Source organism: Sebastes fasciatus, chromosome 12 (assembly GCF_043250625.1).
Source record: "Sebastes fasciatus isolate fSebFas1 chromosome 12, fSebFas1.pri, whole genome shotgun sequence".
Classification (NCBI taxonomy): Eukaryota; Metazoa; Chordata; class Actinopteri; order Perciformes; family Sebastidae; genus Sebastes; species Sebastes fasciatus.
The window spans coordinates 10,442,537-10,461,638 of NC_133806.1; the positions used below are offsets into that span (position 1 = coordinate 10,442,537).

The 19,102-nt window shown below is 38.9% G+C and overlaps 3 protein-coding genes across 4 annotated transcripts; 2 read left to right on the forward strand and 1 right to left on the reverse strand.

Annotated features, from left to right (window-relative positions):
• The first annotated feature begins 1,130 nt into the window (after positions 1 to 1,130).
• rhbdl2 (rhomboid, veinlet-like 2 (Drosophila)) lies at positions 1,131 to 9,949 on the forward strand. Of its 2 annotated transcripts, none has more exons than XM_074653054.1 (8): positions 1,131 to 1,270; positions 3,666 to 3,903; positions 5,251 to 5,399; positions 6,405 to 6,517; positions 6,718 to 6,818; positions 7,590 to 7,650; positions 7,742 to 7,803; positions 8,395 to 9,949. In XM_074653054.1, the coding sequence occupies exons 2-8, from the start codon at positions 3,679 to 3,681 to the stop codon at positions 8,572 to 8,574; spliced, it is 891 nt and encodes a 296-aa protein (XP_074509155.1). In that variant the 5' UTR covers positions 1,131 to 1,270; positions 3,666 to 3,678; the 3' UTR covers positions 8,575 to 9,949. The 2 variants fall into 2 exon arrangements, with proteins under 2 accessions (XP_074509155.1, XP_074509154.1); XM_074653053.1 differs by lacking the exon at positions 1,131 to 1,270 and adding an exon at positions 1,301 to 1,686.
• Positions 9,950 to 12,756: 2,807 nt separating this feature from the next.
• Positions 12,757 to 15,581, forward strand: gja9a (gap junction protein alpha 9a). Its single transcript, XM_074653051.1, has 2 exons — positions 12,757 to 14,397; positions 14,446 to 15,581. Exon 1 carries the CDS (start codon positions 12,830 to 12,832, stop codon positions 14,327 to 14,329), a length of 1,500 nt encoding a protein of 499 aa, XP_074509152.1. The 5' UTR covers positions 12,757 to 12,829; the 3' UTR covers positions 14,330 to 14,397; positions 14,446 to 15,581.
• Positions 15,582 to 15,881: 300 nt separating this feature from the next.
• On the reverse strand, positions 15,882 to 19,015 carry LOC141778667 (c-Myc-binding protein-like). The gene is made up of 5 exons (XM_074653056.1): positions 18,854 to 19,015; positions 17,356 to 17,428; positions 16,775 to 16,823; positions 16,440 to 16,569; positions 15,882 to 16,345 (listed from the first exon to the last, which is right to left on the reverse strand). The coding sequence occupies exons 1-5, from the start codon at positions 18,866 to 18,868 to the stop codon at positions 16,301 to 16,303; spliced, it is 312 nt and encodes a 103-aa protein (XP_074509157.1). The 5' UTR covers positions 18,869 to 19,015; the 3' UTR covers positions 15,882 to 16,300.
• Between the last annotated feature and the right edge of the window lie 87 nt (positions 19,016 to 19,102).

Sequence of the window (19,102 nt, forward strand, 5' to 3'; positions counted from 1 at the left end):
ATTAACTATGGACAATCGTGAGATTAATCAGGATTAAATAATTGAATCCATTGACAGTCAAATTTTCTACACAAAACAATAAATCGAGAACATGAATTTCAGTAACAAACAGTGAGAATAATTGTTTGTTGCAGCTGTAATTTCACAGGAAGGTCCATGAAGTAGCTGTTCCGGACAGGTAATGGTCGTGGTTAATAGCGCTTTGAGTGGTCTGAAGACTGGAAAAGTGCAATATAAAGGCAAGTCCATATACCATTTACCAATAGTTATTTTGAAGGGATTCCGGCCCATGTTCAGTGTCATATCTGCTAATTTATAATTAATGTACAATATAATTTTGATTAAAACATTTATGCTAGTAAATGTCTGCCTTCAAGAAATTACAATGTCAGGGTGATGAGGAAATGCTATTACACCACCTGCTGATGACATTAGAGATAAAAAAAAATTCATATTTGAGATGGTCCCTTTGGAATATCTTACAAATATTCTACATGCCAAAGTACATCAGTTCCACAATATCTGGCAGCCCTATCTGAATTATATTGGACCTGATCTCTCCTCCATTATCTCAAAAAGAGTCTCCTGAACATGAACTCATATATCCTGGGACTTCTCTGCACTATTTCCTATGACCTCCTATATACATTTGTTGTGATCTGAGTTGTATCAGTGTTTGTTTGTTTTTTGCTGTTTAAAAAAAATATATATTATTCCTATTCTGTTTGTGAAAATAAGAAAACCCAATAAACATATTATAAAAAACAAAAAACAAACTGCGACAAAGCCTTGACACTAACTTGGCTCAGTCGCTTTGTCCTGCCAAGAGGCTTTGAAAGGAGGAGGAGTTTTTTTTTTTAAATTATTATTCCTATTGTGTTTGTCAAAATTTTAAAACCCAATAAACATATTATAAAAAATTAAAAACAAATGTTAGATTGCATATAAAAGTACATCGTTTTATTTTGATAGCAACCTCCAATGTAAACATTGAACACCATTCCTTTGTTCCTCAGTGTGGACTCTACCTCCACCATGTGGTTCATGTGAGGTGATGCAACATTTCATATTAAAGTGGGACTTTAACCTGAGTGCTCTTTACTGAATTAATGTGTAATATTTGAATAATATATGACACCGTGGATCAAAGAGGCTCACTGTTATATAGCCTATTTCTTTTCCCGGGCTGTGTGGGTGGAGAGGTGAGGAGAGGTGATCTGGATTATGTGTCTGTGACGTCACTGATCTCAGGTGTGGCACAGGGAAACAGGTAGGTTGTTGTTGTCGTTGCAGGTTGTAGACAGACATCAGTATTGGCTGTGTTTGTGTGAATCTCTCGGGTAGTTTGGGTGGAAGAAAGGAGCACCAGTGGGTTGTTCATATTGAGGAAGGAAGCTTGTTGCAGGAAAAGCAACTTAAGGTCTATAATTATCTCCAAGTGGCTTTTCTTTTCCCCCTCGGATCCCTCAGTGACGGTCGGGCTGAAGAAGAGACTCAACATGGAGGAATGGTGTTGATCACGCTACTGTTCAGTATTTTAACCTCTAGTTAATACTGTATGTGAACTAATTCATGCAGTCTTCTGCTCACATATTGAGCTGTTTGAACTAGTTTAGTCGGATCAATATTTATGCGTTTTGGGAACCTGCTGGAGAACATCTGCAACTCTTCCTGTTGAAGGTTTAGGTGAGTAGTAGTAGTCAGGCTATGGGAGAAAGTTCAGTCTAATTAATTTAAAAACAAACTATAGAAAACTTTACAATGTCGAGGAGCATTAAAACTGCATTTTATTTAAGTTGTCAAGAATAGTTTGTAATCTACAAAATCAGAGTATTATTATTATCATCAGCAACGCCCAGTAAACAGGAAATTAACAGGATGCTGTAACTCAATGTGACTGTACTATAATGTAACTGTATTCAGCTTCTGTCCAGTCTGATTTCTTGTGATATCACATAAATATTATTAAAAATAATAATAATAATTGTCAAATCTCAGCCCAGTCTTAAAAGGGGAAGATTCAAGATTCAAGATTCTCCATTAAAAATAATAAGTTATATTACAACTATAAAAGGAAATACTTTGTACAAGGCATATTAAGAACATATACATATCAGGAAGTATGAATGTACATATATAAGAAATACTTCATACAAGGCATATTAAGAAAATATACATTAAGAACATATACAGGCATATTGAGAACATATACATTAAGCACATATACAGTATATACAGTATAAGATATATATACATATATATGATTGAGGTACTTTTTGTGTGAGAAGGTGTCGTATGAATTATGAAGTAATACAATTTCATGTTTAGTGTAGTTTTGTGTAAAACTTCTGCTTTTTGCAGTACTGTGTTTGAAGTACTTGAGCAAAGTATTACTGAAAGTGTATTTAATTCCACTTGAAATACATCTATTTAATAGTGGTATACTGGACATTTTAGGAGTCATTTAGTAGTGAACGTTCAGTCAGAGTAATTGTAAATTCCTAAACATCTGACATTCAGTGTAATGTTCTTCTTTACAATAGTAAAGTTATGTAAAGTTAGATAACACCTCTTCCACTTTAACACTACATTTTAGTACTCTTTGGATTCTGGGGTCTGATAATTGTAGACAGTTATGCATGTTTTTAAAATGCAAGTGTAGATGTGTAGATGTACAGTATATAGTAGATCTGCAACAATTTGGTGATTATTCCATTAGTCAATCGACTGAAAATCAAATCAGCAACTATTTTCATCATGTAATAATAAAGTCAAAATGACAAACATTTGCTGTTCCAGCATCTCAAATGTGAGAATGTGATGCTTTTTTTTTTTTAAATACTGATAAACTGAATATCTTTGGACTGTTTGTCAGACGCCTGATGGCTGTGGGAATTACACCTGGCCTTTTTCACTAGTTTCTGATATTGTATAGACAAAATGAATAATCCTACTGAAAATAATTGTTAGCTGTAGCTAAGGGGTGTAAGAAAATATAGAAAATATTGCGGTATGTTTTGTGATACTGTATTGATTCTCAAAAACACTATAGATTTTTAATGAATAGTTTACATACTAAGATGAACTCAGTCAATAGTTTATTTAAGTGCCCTCTCGAAGTAGTGCTATGTTGGATGTTACAGGGACTGTGATAAATGCAAATGCAGATCCCACTGTTCTGACTGCATACAAAAGTAAACTTTTTTTACTCAGATTTTATGCACGTGGTGGTGTGTTTTTTTTATACTATGACAGTTTTCCTAAAATTAGATTTTAAAAAATCGCAATATATCGCCTTGCTTAGAATATCGCAATATATTGAATCGTAATCGCTGTATCATGATACGTATTGTGTCACCAGATTATTGCCAATACACAGCCCTAGTTGCAGCTGTAGTGATCAGTTCTGTCTATTTGCATATTTGTATGACGTAAGTATTTGAGGGATTACCCTGTGTTAGCATTTGTATTCATTTACGGTGATCTTGACTTTGAGGCATTTTAAATCACGAGAGAAGTAATTTGTGAGTTAGAATAGGGATGGGCATGAAGGTTATAAAGTTCAGTTTTTGTTGAAGCTCTTTTAGAAAGGTGTTGATACATCTTTAATTTGGAGGCTGTCATTTCACCCAACCTTAACTCAGAGTGTTTAATCTGCTGTGTAGGACCGGAGCAGTGATGGAGGACATCGACATCGAGCAGCTGGAGCCTTTGGACCGAGACGGGAAACCGCTCAGCAGTTCAGCGGACGAGCCTGACGGTGGCAAAAAGAATGGATGTTGTGAGAAGTTCCAGGATTCGGTCTCCAGATGGATGCTTCCAGCGGACTCCCGCAAAACGTACCTGGAACGGGCCAACTGCTGCCCGCCCCCCATCTTCATCATCCTCATCAGTATTGCAGAGGTAGGTCTTGCCCTGAATGTACACGACACACATATTGCTCGACTGCTGACCCCATCAGTATGGATTCTGTCATCTAATTATACATGCAGCCTACATTTGTGTTATGTGCTGACAGGGTGTTGATTACTGTATAGATCTGCTGTGATTGCATTTATTAGAGCAGATATTGAGGTGATGTTATAAAAGCCTGGGTGGGATATTTTTAAATCATGACATTTAGGAAAACAATTGTAGTGATTTTCACAATGACTAAGCTCTAAACTGAGAAGCTCTTGTGCAGCAGTGAGCGTGCATTTCCTTCTTTCTGTCTCTTTTGGCGTCTCCGCCGCCTCCTTTGAATGTTCTGATTCATAAAAGTGCAGTCCTCACTAGCAGGCAGTGGGCAGGGTGTCAATGAAAACACTAGTTTTCATGAGTCGTAGCTTTAGGTCAGACCTGGTGCAGTTGATCCTCACTGGTGGATACAGAGACGCTTTTCCCTGAATGTGTAAACAGAAAGCCACCGAGTCTTTTTGACCATTAGATTCAGGTAAATAAATTGTGGAATGTGGAGGATCAGCGGGGGATTTGTTGGAATAGCAAGAGGAGGGATGCTGTGGCCTCGCTTTGCCCCCAAAACTACAGCTTTAAAACATTTAAAAGTCTTTTGAAATCCTCAAAAAAATTGCTGTTAAAGTCAGTTTGGCTGCTGCTTAACTCTCTTTCTTATCACTGAGTGTTTTGTGCCTACTCGTACTTGGGGATGAACAGCTCACTCTTTGTAGCTCACAGATGTCCAGTGTCACTGCATTTGAATGTCTACTTCTACTTTCTGATTTGGGAGAGGAGGCACTTTGTTTACCGAGAGAAGATCGACTGATCTACAGGGTTCTTTCTCAGCGTGCCATCGCTTTATATTCCCACAGATGCAGGCAATGTTCAGTCACACTGGGGGATTTTCAGTGGTCGGTTAAACACACTTCAACATCTGTATTTCTGATTCATTGTTCCCATCTTTATTTTCTCAGCTGTTTGGGATTTAGCTTCGACCCCCACATTTGCTGCTGCTGCTGCTGCTGCTATCCTAAAGGCAGACTGTGTTTTTTTGGACGAAAGAACAGTTATTGGATGTTTTTTAATCTCTTACTTAAAGTTACTGTGAGGAACTTGTTATGAAACAAGTCTAAATGTAATACTGATGACAGCAGACTGTCAGACCCTGCTGCAGTAAAATGAGAGTTTTTCTAAAGGGACTCTGGTGCTCGGAAACACTACCACTTTTGTCCACAGGGACCGCAACACAAAATTGAAATTCCTCGGAATGGCTTTAAAGACTAACTTGTGTGTGTATTTTCTGTTGTTCATCAGCTGGGAGTGTTTATCTACTACGCTGTGTGGAAGCCTCAGAAGCAGTGGGTGACCCTGGATGAAGGCATCTGGAAAAGCCCCCTCACATACAAGTCTGATCGGCGGCAGGAAGCATGGCGCTTTATCTCCTACATGTTTGTCCACGCTGGGTAAGCATGGGCAGTCCTTTTAGATACCTTAATTACATAATGAAAGCTTGAGTCACTGTAAGGAGTGGACAAATACCCACAGACACTTTACAGTATCATGGCCCTGCAGTAAAGATCAGTTTGGGGAAGCTCATAATCTATTTTTATGCTGTCAGGTGTTGATTCAGTTCTGTTGGGCTTATTATAGTGTTTCTGTGTTTGGTAAATGTCGTCATGATTTTGACCCTGTGCCGCATTATTTCATATTCAGTTTCAAAGGCGAGTCATATGAAGCGAACTACTATTAGCTTTTAGAGGTACATGGAGGCCAGACAGTCGTTGCCCGAGTTGCCGGCACATCTGTCAAAACACGGCTAAGTCACGTGAGCAAGTAAACAGTCTAGAAAAATCATGTGAGTACATAAGCCACAAGAACACAGGAAACCCAAAAACCATGACTACACAGAGGCACATAGGAAAACTAGATTAGCAAAGAGGAACAGTGGTCACAGTCACTCGCCAGCACTAACAGGAAGACACCCAACAGGATATTTGCTTAAAGGATAAAGCAAAAAACTACTACTTTTAAAAAAACACAAACTATTCAAAACACAACAATGAGCCACACTGTTGCACAAGTTGACATGCTCCTTTATTACCATAAACACGGGCACTGTTTTCTATTTTGAGTCAATCCCATATACACCTAATGACTGACTGACTCACTCACCATGACTCACCATTGAGGTAGCTGTGGCTTCGAGGTAGTAAATAGGTCGTCCATCGGAAGGTGGATCCCCGGCTCCTCCAGTCCACACGTCAAAGTCCTTTGGTAAGACAATTAACCCCAGATTGCTCCCGAAGGCTGTTCCATCAGTGTGTAAATGAGTATTAAGATTCGATCCTGATGGTCAGGTCTGATGGGCAGGTTGACACCTTGAATGGCAGCCTCTGTGTATGAATGTGTGTGTGAATGGGTGAATGCTAGAAGTCTATCCTGCTCATTCTCCACCTCTGCCCGTCTAGTGTGGAGCACATCGTGGGAAACCTGATAATGCAGCTGCTGCTGGGCATCCCGCTGGAACTGGTCCACAAAGGATTTGAAGTGGGGATGATTTACATGGCGGGCGTCCTGGCAGGTCAGCATCACCAGTAAATGTGGTACAGTTGTCTCTACTATCGCTACACAAGCAGCTTGGGCTAGCTGGATTGGATCAGCGTTTCTGAATGCTACCGGACATCTTACACTAAACTCTTCTTGAAGTTAGTTTTTCCTGTTTGTGTTGGAGTCCTGAAACGCCACTGATTTTGAAGCTGATAACTTTCTGTTTCCCCTCAGGCTCGTTGGCCAGCTCCATCTTTGATCCTCTCAGTGCTTTGGTGGGGGCTTCTGGGGGTGTTTATGCTCTAATTGGAGGCTACTTTATGAACGCAGTGGTGGTGAGTTTACATACAGTTCAGAGTCACAAGTGTTTACTTTGTTGTTTATGTGTGAGAAGAGACAAGACTCTTGATTTTGTCTGAAGAATATATACAGAATTAACTTTAAAAAAACGACATTTTCGATAACGGTTCAATTCATTGTCAAAATGTCTAAAAGTTAGCAGTTAGTTCACTCATATTTTCAAAATAAATGTCATTGATGGTTTCTGTTCACTGTGTTTTCAGGCTTATATTTCATTTGATGCACTTTTTAAAGGGCCAGTGTGTAACAATTAGGGGGATCTATTGGCAGAAGTGGAATATAATATTAATAAGTATGTTTTCATTAGTGTATATTCGCCTGATAATAAGAATCGTTGTGTTTTCGTTACCTTAGAATGAGCCGTTTATATCTACATAGAGAGCGGGTCCCCTCTCCACGGAGTCTGCCATGTTTCTACAGTAACCCAGAACACACAAACCAAACACTGTTAACTTTTCGATAACGTTACTCTCTCCCATTGCCGCCGCTTTCTCTCTCACTTCACCACTCACGTCCGACGTACACACACACACACTCTACGCACTGGCTCTTCTCCAACTGGCTCTAGAGAGGGACATTCGCGTTTTTGCGTCGGCCACTGTAGATCTCCAACACGCTTGGCACACAGGAGAGGCTTCAGTTGGTTGCAATCTCCACACCTCACCGCTAGATACTGCCAGATCCTTAATACTGGACTTTTAAGATACAATATGTATGGTGAATTATAATGTGGTTTAATTTCACAGAATTTTCGAGAGATGATTCCTCTCCTTGGAGTATTTCGTATCCTCGCCATAGTGATATTTGGTATGCTCTCCTGCATGTTTTCAACCTACACTATTTTGTTATATTTCTAACTGCTGTGATCACACTTTAGTTACATTTTCTTTCTCCACAGTTCTTACAGATTTTGGCTTTGCCTTCTACAGAAGATTTGCCACCGACGAGGATGGTATGAAGGTAAGATATCCTTCCCCTGTACAGTAGAGGACTTAAGCAGAGTAAACAACAGACAGGTCTTGCTAAACCTTGTCATATAAGGAAAGAGCCTCGAGAGACATCCAGCTAACCTCCCCCAGGCTGACAGTGATTGGTGATGGATTTAATTTTCTTGTGGCTACAGGCAACACCAGTAGCTCATGCTGGGACTTGATCCCAGATAAATACCTTTCTGTTTGGGCACGTACTAATGGACAAAGACTAAAAACCAATAAACTTTTCACACAACCTGCTTCTTTTTAAATCAATAATCCACATTTAGTTTCAGTTTTGAATAAAACTGAAAGCTTACAGTCTGTTCTTTCCGTTTGAAGAAGCTTGTTTGTCTTTCTTACTGATAACCAGACTACAGACTGTAAAAACATGATTCCCTCCCCCATCTTTTTATCTCCTTTCTTTTCCCCAACTCTTTGTTTTGGCTTTTAAACTGGTTTTACAGGTTTGTTGGGTGTGAGGTGAGGTCGGATGCTAATATTTGAGGGTCTATGTTCCATTTAATTTGGGTAATTTGGCTTACAGGCTGAAACCTGACTTGATCTTCTCTCCTCCTAGGTGTCCTTTGTGGCTCATTTTGGAGGAATCGTGGCCGGGATGACCATTGGCTACGTCTTCTTCAGCGATTACAACAAGAAGCTACTCAAAGACCCACGTTTCTGGTTGTGTATAGCGGGCTATGTTGTCTTTCTGATCTTTGCTGTTGCCTTTAACATCTTCCTGTCTCCGGCAACATAGGACCATAAAGCTGCACTCACCAACCTTTTTTAAAGTTGACACTTAACGCCTTAATGTCACACTCAGGATGCTGCATTTCACTGATGTGTTTCAGAGAAAAGTTGCTTTTCAGGGACTTTTATGAATGTTGTTCAGCGTATTTTATTATTTTTTATCAGATTTTCCTCTTTTGTAGAGCTGAATGTGTGAGTTCAAAGGGAAGGGTGCCTCCTGCTGTTTATGTGCAGCATTGCAGAAGGCATATTTAACATTTTAGACAATGTGGAGCAAGACGTGCCTTTAAATAGCAAGTAATTTAGAACTGAATGAAATGTTATCTGTACCTTTTTTAATGTCATTTACGTTATTTCTGTGTTTGAGTATTCTGTATGTGAGTTTTAAGATCTCTTTGTACTTGTTGTTATCAGGAAATGAATGAACACACTGGTCCTATTTCATGTCATTTTTCTTTAATAGGAATTAATGCTCCGACTGTTTAATAGCATCATTTAATGCTACTCTATGCAAATTTTCTGTTGAATCGTGAACTCTTATGGACTTTCAGTATTCATGAAATGTGCCACATTAAACACCAAATCGGATGAAGACATGTTGATTGGCTGTAAGAAAACACTAGCCAAGGCCTATTGAAAGAGGCTGGGACACGGGTCATGGGGTATAACACATGCGCGTTGTAACTGGAGCTGCGGTCGTGCGTTGCGATTGGCTCAATTTCGACAAGTGCAGACCAGATTTTACTGCGCATGTGTTGTACCCCAAAGATCTGACGCATTGATAGCCTCTCTTCTTTTCACCCTCCTTGACACTAACAAGGAAATCTCAGGGAAAAAAGTGGGCGAATGTCAAAAATGTTGGTGTTTCTCATTCCTTCTGTTAGCAAAAGAGCTGGTTTACCACCAGGCCATGGCTTAATGCCACGTTATTGTTTTAGGCACTTCCTGTTGACAGGACATAGCTTGATTAATTTTTCTGCCATGATTATTGTTTTTTTTTTTAACCTTGGAAATACAAAACTTCGGCCTTAAACATAAACATCCAGCTTTTGGAAACACGTCTACTGTTAGTAAAATTGAACAGTGGTTGATATCATACTTAACTGTAGGGAAGTTGTTTAGGAAGTTTTAGTTTAGTGGCGGTACATTTTCTGTTTCACAAGTCTACAAATGCAAACTCTTTGATATTACTGGTCTACTTGTGGTGTGAGAAGGGCATTAAGTACAGGTTGTAATTCAGAAACCACTCTTATGTTAGAAAATGTATTTCATGATCTAAACTCAGGTAAACTATGACCAAAGACGAAACAGGAACCTCCTACACTAAGGTCTTGAATTTCCACAGCTCAATGTTTTAATAAAGTTTGATGTATTTTGTCAAATTGAGTCTGAACTTCTGCAAAAACAGGGCAAAAGTATTGATTTTATCTGATAAATTTATACAGAATTAACATTACCTTCCCACAACAGTCATCCAGTTCATTGCCAACTAGCAGATAATGCAGCGTGTGTACAGCAGTCTGCTGTTTGGTGCTGCAGAGACTCTTACATGTTGTATTTGTATGGCAGCGACTGCTTTCTACAGCATGTGGAAAGTTCTATACTTTCCATGCAAACACAGCTCGTCAATATAACTTAGTGCATCAATATTCAATTACCATGAGCTTGTTTGCCTTGACCCAGAAACAGTTGGAAATGGTATGTTGCCCTATGTAGTACAGTAATCGAAAGTTCTTATGTCACTGGACATTACTGCTGAAACATCAGGAGTGAGCTTTTGTATCTTAAATGAAATTACAAAACACTACAACTTTGCTGTAGTGTTTTATCTGTAGTTTATCATATTAAAAAGTTAATAAGGATGTTGCTGTAAAATACTTGGTAAGGCCCAAAGGTCCTAAAGACAACAGATATGGAAGCATTAACTGGTGAACATCTTTCACTTCATAAAAAGTGACAATCTTAATAAAATACCTTGTTGTATGTTAATTCTTTTAGACCTTAAATACTGGACTTTTGCAGAGGATAAAATCAGAACTGAAGCAAATTGTAAAGATCTTCTCCACTAATGTTTTAAGAAATAAAAATAATATTTGTCTGATATGGTTTCCCTACAAATAAAGTTAGTTATACATTCTTAAAAGCGCACTTACTGATTCTCCCTCATAGCAAATGTTCAATCTGTGAATATACAGTATAAACATGTTAAGTCTCAAACATTTAACTGCTGAATGCAAGATGTCTGCTACTTCACTAAAAAGTTCATTGAAAGTGTGCTGGAAGATCAAGTTTCCACATCACACTTCACTAAGTTGCATATTGTATAGGTCAAACATCCAACTGAAGTAACAAGTAAAACAAATGAGATATTTGTTCAAAATCCTTTATGACAGCCTAAAATGTTATGTAATTTATATATATACAGTATTATTGTATAGATCACATATATTTACAATTCAGGCATTAATTTTCTCTCAAATATTTAATACAATTTAAGACTTGTTTGAGATTGCAGACATTAAAATCCACTAAAAATTAATTATTTTAATTTTTTCATCAGTGAATTGTGTTGGTAGACAATAAGCCAGGGGGATGCCCCGGGGTTGAAGTACGAGTGACAATTGATTGCTCTGATTAAAAAAGAGGAAACCCCAGTGTGAACTTCTGCACCCCTAATGTGTTTGTACCAGACTGGTTTGAATCAATCCTGCGCTGCTGGGCAGAACGGGAGGTTTCAGAGTCGGTCAGAAGTGAAAAGTTCAGTTCGGAGTAGCTTCATAATAACAGACGGGTGAAAAACATCTGAGCTGAGCTGGTGGGTGGAATCTTGTCAGCCAAATATTCCCACTCTTGTAGATTTATGTTGCTCTGTAAGGCCAAATAACCATTAATATACATTTAAAGGTGTTTAGGTTTGGACGGTGTGTTAAGTTGGTAACCAGCAGTTGGCATGCACACTAAACCATTGCGATAGATTTCTTGTAAATGGGATAAAATAATGTGTCAAGTGCATGAGAAACTTAATTACATCCAGAGAGGAGCAGCAGGGTATGAAATCGGACATGACTCATTGATTACTCGGCTATAGTAGAAAACTATTGATCGTACAAGGCCTGTGTTGATAACTGACTGGTATTGATGATGTGAGGTTTCCCACAACAGCAACTGTTTCCTTCTCTTTGTTTGCACATATGGAGACAATAGACTCCAACAATTGAGTGCCAAAACATCCTAAGCATGTAGCCTTGACTTGTAAAGCATCTATGTGGAAACAGCTTGGTTATTTACACCCACAACTAGTGTACACACCCAAGTGAACCACAAAAATATGTTGGCATCTCTGCTGTTGAATGCTTGCAGCATATCTGTTTGGAAAGTTAATAACAGTTTGGAATAAAAAACACAAAAAAACAATTATGACCTGCAAATAATGAGGTCAATATCCGTGTTACAACTGGTTACACTGCAAGGCCATGGTCTAAATGCATCAGTGAAGCTGTTGGTATTGACTTTATCTGGTCAGTAGTGTTGGCAACATTCCCTCAACAGCTCAGTTGTGCCCACTTTGTTTCTGGCAACACTGCAGCAGAGGCGGGTCACTGAGGTTTAGGTGATGTTCAGGGACTCGTGTGGAGGGTGCTAACGATTTTTAAAAACTTTTTTGGTGACCGCGTCAGGGCTGCATGAATGACCCGAGGAGATTTAAGTCACCACCGGCAGTCTGTCCACGCCGCTGCAAGGTAAATGAAGACGGCAAACTCTGCCCTGGTTTATATAATGACACTGCTGAGGGGAATGGTTTTATTAAGACTAAACTGGATAGCTGACCAGCCAAGGGAACATATCGCTGGATGTACAAGTCTACTTTTATTGCATCTTATTTTGCAAATATGTGACACTGCATTTTTACTTCACAAGCTTTCTACTAGTTAATGTTTATTTTTTTCCAATTGCAAGGTACTGTAATTTCTTGATACTTCCATTGTTACTGGGAAATCTGACCATTTTCACTTTTTTTTTTTTTTTTTTTTTGGTAGTTTATTACAAATTTTGCTTTTATATTGTGTTCTTTTAATCTGCTTATATCGTCGATATACCTTTGTTGTCTTAAAATTTAACTTATTTCCTCAAAAGTGTACTGTACTTCCTGTCACTGTGCCTTTATAGACACCAATTTCAAACTGTTTCAGCAGATTTTCTTCCCTAATTACTTCCTCTCTCTCTGTCTCTGACTTTCTACCAGTCATAATGGCAGAGTGAAGATGGGGGACTGGAACTTCCTCGGGGGGATTTTGGAGGAGGTGCATATCCATTCCACCATGGTAGGCAAGATCTGGCTCACCATCCTCTTCATCTTCCGTATGCTGGTCCTCGGCGTGGCAGCCGAGGACGTGTGGAACGACGAGCAGGCCGATTTCATATGCAACACGGAGCAGCCCGGGTGCAGGAACGTGTGCTACGACCACGCTTTCCCGATCTCCCTCATTCGCTACTGGGTGCTGCAGGTCATTTTCGTGTCTTCTCCCTCGCTGGTTTACATGGGCCACGCTCTCTACAGGCTGCGGGCGCTGGAGAAGACCCGGCAGAAGAAGAAGGCCCTGCTGCGGAGGGAGCTGGAGATGGTGGACGTGGAGCTGCCGGATTCCAGGAAGAGGATTGAGCGTGAAATGAAACAGCTGGATCAGGGGAAGCTCAACAAAGCTCCTCTGAGGGGCTCTCTGCTGCGAACCTACGTGGCTCACGTCGTCACTCGCTCTGTCGTCGAAGTGGCCTTCATGACAGGCCAGTACCTCCTTTACGGCTTTCACCTCTACCCGCTCTTCAAGTGTGAGCGGGACCCTTGTCCAAACGCCGTGGACTGTTACGTCTCCAGACCGACAGAGAAAAGTGTCTTCATGGTGTTCATGCAGTGCATTGCTGGAATCTCCCTCTCCCTAAACATCCTGGAGATCATACATCTGAGCTACAAGAAGATTAAAAAGGGCATGTTAGACTTCTACCCTCACTTGAGAGATGAGAAGGATGAACTCGATGACTACTACGCCAACAAGTATAAAAAAGAATCCGTTGTGCAAATATGCACCGGCGTACCCCGAAAGGCAACGATCGCCTCTGCACCCAGTCACTACAACCTCTTGATGGAGAGGGCGCAGGGCACAATTATGTACCCGAACCTTATCAAACCTTCAACTTTTCTACCTCTTCAGGGCGAGCTGGCCACTCAGCATTATTTGGATGATTCCAGATGTTCAGCTCAGAGCCCCCCGCACTGTAACTGCACCTCGACTACCAACGAGCTCTGCTCTCCGTGCTGCGACTCCCTGATTAACCCAAAGGAGGAGGCTGTGGACTTTGTGCATCTTCCTCCACACAGTAAAGAGAACGGAGGCAGCGAAAGAGGGAGCTCAGACTCTCCAAAATGCCCACAGACGACAGTTGACGCTTCCTCTCTCCCCACGCTGCCAGTTAGCGCATCAAAGAGGCCGTGGAGGGCTCACGGCTCTTTAAAATGCTCCACCGTGTTGGAGGGGAAAAGCTCCGATACAGACTCATATGGGGGTGCAAAGGCCAGCAGTGGACATCCCCCCACCCAAACACAGTCAAAATCAGATGCCAAACATCAAAGCCGGCCCTCCAGCCCAGAGTCACTGGATGACTCCAGCTCAGGGTCCAGGCACAATCCCAGACCCCCTTCCTTCAACCGCAAAACATCAGTGGCAAGTAATGCGAGCAGCAGACGAGCGGCGGACCTGCAAATCTAAACTTCAAATGCAAAACTGTTTCCTCAGAGCAATCCATGTTACAGGTGCATCTGCAATCCATGTTACAGGTGCATCTGCAATCCATGTTACAGGTGCATTTGCAATCCATGTTACAGGTGCATCTGTTCATATCTACATTACATTAAGGACTAAACAGCACTCTAAGCTGACTTCTACCTGGTGAGTTTGCTCATATTTTTGTTTGGTCTGTTTAACAATTCAGTCTAAATAATGTGGCATGCTTTAAAACCCCCCATTGTAGTTCAACTAATGGAATTGACATTTATTATCGCTTGTGGTGACATATTACAATAAGAAACAATAGAGGACTTTGTATGTTTTATATATATTTATATTTTTATTTATATTTTTAAGTGTTTTTTTGGAATAAACCTGTTTTCTATTGTGACTAATTGCATGTATTGTTACCCAATTAGCATTAAACATATATATTTAACCTTAATGGTCTATTACAAGATTAGGTAGGCCTGCAATGGACCAAATATAGATAAGATGTCTCAAGTGGTGTTTTTCATAGTAGTGGGACATAAACATTGTAAAAGAAATTCCAATACCATTTCACTGTAAAGAGGACTGTCAGTACATTCTGGCTACTGCACTTGCTCTTTAGGCTGTTGAACATTTTGTTTTCTCACTAGGGCTGGAACTAACGATTGCTTTCATTGACGAGTAATCTGTAGATTATTTTCTTGTTTAATCGATTAGTTGTTTGGTCTATAAAATGTCAGAAAATGGTGAAAAATGTTGATCAGTGTTTCCCAAAGCCCAAGATGATGTCCTCAAATGTCTTGTTTTGTCCACAACTCAAAGATATTCAGTTTACTGTCATAGAGGAACAAAAAAAACAGAAAATATTCACATTTACGAAACTGGAATCAGAGAATTTAGACTTTTTTTTCTTCTTAAAAATGTACTCAAACCGATTATCAAAATAGTTAATGATTAATTATACGTTGACAACTAATCGATTAATCGTTGCAGCTCTAATATTTACATCTGATAATCATGACACATAGTTAGTCACAGTTATTACCCAAATGTAGCATGATATGGTAGACTTATAATGGGCAAACTGTCCCATAGCAATGTGTACAATTGTACCATAAAGTCATACTAAAGAAAAAGAAAATCTAGATGTCTGAAGTTTGCAGTTTCATTTCATCTCTATATGTTTTAGGGCATTAGCAGGGGGGTTTAGTCTACACTCATCCGTTTACTGAGCATATCAATAAGCAGCTAACATAGCAGCAGCACTGACCTCACCAACAAGAATACTGTTCGATTACTGTCCTGGTTGACTGTAAAATTACTAAATATGATTAAACCTGGTAGAAAACCAGATGTACTCTGGTCCCTAAAGTCTTCATTTGTATTATTATTATTATTATCATAATACCTGGTTTGTTTCCTAATAAGATTTTGCATCAGAGTAGAAAGTAATGCCTGTTATAATATTGACGTATTTGGCTGTATCTGACTACAGTATCCAAATCCTCTGATATTCAAATAAAAGGCCTGATTGATACATTGCTGTTTAGAAATTATTTCAATCAATCAATCATACAACAAAAATACAAGACTGTGCTTTATTTTACTGGTGACTTACAACTGTTTACTTACACCAGATCTTTGGAAATAAAGTATATGTGTGTCTTAGTCACACTATCATGTGGATCTGGACATTGTATGTGTGTTTATAACTATGCCAGAAAAATAAAATTATTAGCAATTTCTCAATAAAACTAAGATAAAGGCCGAGCAAACAAGAAACAAACTTATATACATACATGTACAGAATAAGTTAAATTCTAAGAAACATAGTAGAAAAGAACATTTACAAAAACATATACCTAAAAATCCTCTGCCTTCACTGAATACTGTTGTCGTATCTTGAAAATGAAAGCAAAATAAACTAAATCTATATTAATAAAGCCAAACCGCTGCTGTGGTCTAGTCAGCGGTGGTGGCTCCATCTTCAGGTTCATAACGCAGCAACTAAAAGAGACAGAGGAGAAAGTGCATCTACGTTAGGCGCTTCAAAACAGTGTGTTCGTGTCTAAAATGGCAGAAACAACTTTTACTTACTTACCCTTGTTTTGAGATCTTTGTTTTCCTCTGCCAGGCGTGCACACCTCTGCGTCAAGTCAACCACCTCCTGCTGCAGAGCCTCGGTGTCTGGTGAAGTCTGACCGACAGCATTGAGAAGCTGCTTCACAAATCTTGGAAGGAGTTGGTTAAAGAATCTACAACGAACAGTGGGCTCCAGAATTAACTTCTGAACATTTCTCTTTATTATTATTATTCATGTTTGGAGTGGTGGGTGCGGGCATGAACTTCAGTCCGAGGCTCAAATCACTACCGACTAAACCAAGAGACAATTTCTGCATCCACCTGATCGTTCAGGTTGTGTGTATAGAAGGATACTCCAGAGCATTGCTGGGCTTTTCAGGTTGTTCATACAAAGCCACCAGAACTGGAAAAAAAAGAAGAAGAAAGAGCTCAATGAAACTGCACAAGAATTGAGGCAACTACTGAGAAGGCTGGGTATCAAACGTCAATACCGACCAAACCTGATACTGAAACACCGGTGGCAGCAAATGATTGTGTAGATTCTTGGTCTTGTTTACTTGTTCTTTGCTTAGATATTTCCTGAGTTAAATAATAATTTAATCTCTATGCAGAGTTATTGTACTGCTGCTTTATATTAAGACAAGTTTGGCATTTGTTTAGTTAGAAAAAATGGTTCTGTATAACAACAATTTTGTAGTTCTTCAAGTGAGGTCTCAGAAAAGTATTGCTTTGTTGCCACTGGATGATAATTTGGTGTTTACTAATCACAGCAATTAAAATATATGTTGCTATTGACAGAAGAGGATCTGTGTTGACTATGTGTCTCAAGGATAGCAAGTTTCAGTTGTAACCTTGTCTTCAACTCTTTGCTTTTCATTACAAAGTGAAGTTTGTGAACAGAGCAGAAAATCTCTATAAATAAAAAAGTGCCATACCACTGGTAAGACTGTCAACAACACCAGCTTTCTCCAAGTATCTCCGAAACTGTTCCCTTTTGGGGTCTGGAGCCTGTAGGAGGAGGAGGAAAATCATCCATTTTATCACCAACAATACAGTCAACTGTCAGGTATAGCTAACAAGAATACCCTATAGAAAAATACATGTCAAAAAGCATGGTTAAAAATGACTTCACACTTGAACGACAATAGAAAATGTTATAGCTGTGGTGGTAAGCCATCCAGATCCTGACGCAGCTCGTCTTATGATCAACTTACTCAGTAGATGAAGGCCTCAACAATAATTACACTTTTCATGAGGCTTTTCAGCACCTCTGTTTATTCCCTATAGCTGCACGTACTAGCCTATTTCTTAAACTAATATTTTTTATGATAATGTTAGCAGTGATGTTCTTTGTTTCAGGTGAGATGGTCCACCTATGCTATAAAACAACTGACTTCTACACTGGAATCATATTTAAATTGTGATTGTTTATGGAAATGTACTTAAACTACAATATAATTAGGAATATGCATCATGTGAGCACAATATAAAGTAAAAATAATAAAGCTTTTAGAGTAAGATTTTTGACACAGGATACCTACAAGATCCACAAAATTAGCCTTATTGTACTTTAGTTGTGTAAATGCCTTAACAAAATTGCAATTAATCAAATTTACTACAACCAATAGACTAGGGTGTATAAATCACAATCATCACAATATAATATTATATTGATTCTTTAAAAACGATACAATATTTGCTGATATTGCAAAGTCTGCCACGATTACAATTAATGTTTCAATTCAATTCAAGGTCTTGTGATCTATATGACACAATATCATAATGCCTATTTAACACAATCACTTACATTTTGTTACACCTGACTTGACACTTGATTTCTCATCAGTAGTTAATTAGCCTGAATGCTTGTTAGTCATTTTCAGAGTTAACAGTTATAAAATGGTCAAATTATGACTTTTCAGCAGAAGATGTTAGCCAAAATGCACTTTGTAGTTTGTTTATTAACATTATCTTAAATTAAGTTTATCCACAAACATTTGAGAGGCACCCAACACATGAGCTGTCCCACAGGTGCACCTGTGATCAATATGACACAATATCAATCACTTACACTTGATTTCTCATCAGTAGTTAATTAGCCTGAATGCTTGATAGTCATTTTCAGAGTTAACAGTTATAAACAGTCAAATTATGACTTGCAGCAGAAAATGTTGCAAAAATGCACTTTGTAGTTTGTTTATTATTGACATTATCTTAAATTAAGTTTATCCACAAAGATTTTAAAGCACCCAAGCAGCCCAAACATGAGCTGTCACACAGGTGTACCTGTGATTCACTGATGAACACATGGTAAGGTAACCTAGCTAGCTAATGTTAGCTTAGCTTTCAGTTAGTAGACAACAAACAGAATAATATATATTATATATATATAGCATTAGTGTCAGATAAACACAGCAGCAACAACACACTTACTCTATAATGTGCCATAATGACGCAGGCTATAAAGTTGTCTTTCTTCTGGTAGATATTATGTTGCTTAATGCTGCAAACCTGTTTGTGAAACAGAGATAAACTAAGTAAGTTTCGTTTATAAAATAAAACCTCCTTCAAGAAGCAACGGATGCTGCCTTCAGGTGTTCCTCGGAAAAACAAGAACATGTATCAAACACAAGGATTGCCCAGCGCAAAAGAATTGTCATTGGCCGTGTTGGTTTTATTTTT